This window comes from Cariama cristata, unplaced genomic scaffold (assembly GCF_000690535.1).
Source record: "Cariama cristata isolate BGI_N322 unplaced genomic scaffold, ASM69053v1 scaffold17055, whole genome shotgun sequence".
In the NCBI taxonomy this organism is placed as follows: Eukaryota; Metazoa; Chordata; class Aves; order Cariamiformes; family Cariamidae; genus Cariama; species Cariama cristata.
Window position 1 is genome coordinate 36586 of NW_009617110.1, and position 2934 is coordinate 39519.

The following is a 2934-nucleotide window of genomic DNA, read 5'->3' on the forward strand; positions in this document are numbered from 1 at the left end:
TAGCAGAAACCTGTCTCCCTGCTCTACAGCTGGCTGCCACCAAACAAAACAGTGTTCAGGTCATGTCTTCTACTGAGGGTATCTAGGGGCTGCAAGGAAGATGAACGGCTCCCAACAGGATCAGTTTGGCCAGTGGACCACAAGATGGGCACTGCTGTCTTAGAAACCATTGTGAAACCATCATTTTGAAAGGGCAGATTGAATATTTACAAGTAAAGAGATTAGAGGTTTCAGAGGGAAATATTCTGTGTTGTGAAAAGTAGTACTGGCAGCAAATCATAGTAATATCAGATCTGGTTTATTAGTTTGTTAAACAGTTACAATGGGAAGTTTAGTGGGCTGAGAGTTGTCTTGGGAACAGACATGGTATTATCTGTGGAAGTTTAGTGGCGTTTTGTGTGTAATCTTTTATCAGTAAAGAAGCTCTGGAAATTCTTTGTTATGTTCATAGAAAACTATTGGATGTCCTTAATAGTACCTACTAACCTGAGCACTTTCTTCCTTGTAATGTAATTGAGAAGAGATTTGTACTTATTCTACAGAGAATTTATATATAAACTAAAGACAAATCTCTGCAGTATATGCGCTTGACAAAATGTGTCTGTACCCACAGTGTTTTTCCTATCATTTGATTGAGCAAATACACATTTTAAAGTGAAACTTGCATATCTTCTCAAAAAGAATTGTTCTGGAATCTAATCTTATTTTCAGGAAACGTATCTCTCTCTCTGTAGCCAGTCCTGTGTTCTCTAATAGCTTTTATCCCTTTAACCACTCTATTTACAATTTAGTCTGGGTGTTACTTTTTATGTTACTTTTTATGACTACACAGTGCCTAAACCAAACATGACTAGTTAATGACTCTTTGCTTCTTTTCTTTTGCTCTGCTTCCATAATTCTGGCACTGAGTTCGTGTTTGTGCCTACTATTCTGCAGTTTGTCTAATTTGTGCATTTCTGCTACCCTCTCTCCTCCTGTTGCCTCCCTCTTCTGTTTTGTTGCCTTTAGGTGTATGCATAGCTCATTCAAAACAAACTTGATCAGTTTTGGACTTGGAATGATTTTGTGGTTTGTTTGTTTTTTTTCTATGTAGCAATAGGGTTTGTTTTTTTCAAAATGGGAGAGAAGCACAATCCTAGAGGGATGTAGTCTTTTATAATATAGAAGGAAAATAGTATGATTTGTTAGTAAGCTCTTCCAGATGTTTCCTGCCTAATTTAGCAGGTCAAAAAAACATGTTGCACCCTAAATTTTGTAGAAGTTTATAACACTGGCATTAATTAGAGTAGTTGCTGGAAACAAAAAAATCTTTCTGTTTCTCTCCGAGATTAATAATTTGTTGATCTTGCAACTTCTTGTCTGACAAATGGGTTTTTTGCTAATTCTAAAGTATAAACTCTGAAACTTAGATTAGCTGTGTGCTGAATAGTTTTGTACATAAATTTTGCCTGTTTGATTTCTAAATGAAAACAATGCACTACACTAAAAAGCTGTATGTAATCAATATAATTATCCAAGGTAAGTAACTGTTGTGACACATTTAATACTAATACAGCCCGGCTTTATGAATTGACAGTCCTTCTCAATGTCTTTACAGGGTGCTGATAAGTCTGTGAAAGGCCCAGATGGACTAACTGCCTTTGAAGCCACTGACAACCAGGCAATCAAAACTCTTCTTCAGTGACGGATGGACTGATATCTTAAATGTCTCTCCTGTGGCCTCACACTGCTGCCTGTCTGTCACTCTTTGCATCTTCCAGCTTCTTCAGCTAAATACTTTGGGGGGAGGGAAATTCTTTATGAATCAGACTAGTTAGGGGCTTATATCGAAGATAATCTGTTTGGGGAGGGTTGAAAACTATTATGAACAGTGTCCCTCTAGGACTTCTTTTCAGTGCACAATCTCTTCCCATTTCTAGTGAAAATGGAAGAAGGAAGACAGACCATGATCTTGAATTTTTGGCTTGTAAACCTCCTAAGTTAGTACTAAGATTTTTTTTTTGAAAAATTCCTTTAGATGGAAGTACTGTGCTATGTAGCTGAAACTAATTGTGAAGGAGGCAATAGTCCCATGCTATTAGTGTCTGCTGTAATCTGAAGTGTAGTAATGTAGGTGGCTGGGTTGCTTTTCTCTCTCAGTGGGTAGCTTTATTCTTCTTCTGTCTAAAGCTTACGTTGCAGTTTTGAGGACTTTTGATACAAGTTATTTGAGCTGTTCTTTATATTGACTAATTGGATGTCACACTAATGTTTTTCTGACTCTTGCGTAAACCAGGAAAGATCAGTTGAGGCATGGTGGTGTTACACTCCAGAATATCTGCCAAGGTACTTTTGGATGCTTGAATTTGAGGTTTTTCTGTTCCATGTTTGTTTAGTCCAGGACAGATGTGTTAAGCAACTGTTTTTGAGAGAGTTCAAAATGTCACTGTAGTCATTTCTGAAAGGATTGTAAGATGGAATTTTTTTACTCACCATGTCAGCATAAAATTTATAGACATGCGCAAAAGCTATGGGCTATTTGGTACGGAAGGATAATCAAGTCAAATGTGGAAAATGAACAGTAATTATTTAGACATTCATATCAGGTGAATATTGTTGCTAAACTTTTCTGGTAAACTTTTAAAATGCATGTAAACTTTCTAAGTTCAGGTGTTAGGAACAGGAAGATGTACAAGTAGAAATCTTAGCTTGCTCTAGCGACTGGAAGAAAAAAAACTTAATTGTGAATATCTTTGAATCGGTGTTTCATTGACTGAATGAACCTTTTAAATTTCATTAAGGCAGAGGGCTTGTTCTGAAAGTTCCCAGTGCAACCATACCACATCAACCATTGACTTCTAGATAAGATTTACTATACCAGTAAGTATGACAGTACTATGACAGCCTTGATAATTCATGGAGAGGTATTTAATGATGTAGGGATTCCTGTCACAT

At 36.8% G+C, this 2934-nt stretch overlaps 1 protein-coding gene across 1 annotated transcript in view; it reads left to right on the plus strand.

Annotated features, from left to right (window-relative positions):
- The window catches only part of MTPN (myotrophin), a 15435-nt gene extending 12965 nt beyond the window's left edge, over nucleotides 1–2470 (plus strand). The window contains exon 3 of the mRNA XM_009700423.1: nucleotides 1598–2470. Within this exon, the coding sequence (XP_009698725.1) occupies nucleotides 1598–1684 (87 nt within the window). The 3' untranslated portion in view covers nucleotides 1685–2470. The remainder of the gene's footprint in view (nucleotides 1–1597) is intronic.
- The last annotated feature ends 464 nt before the right edge of the window (nucleotides 2471–2934 follow it).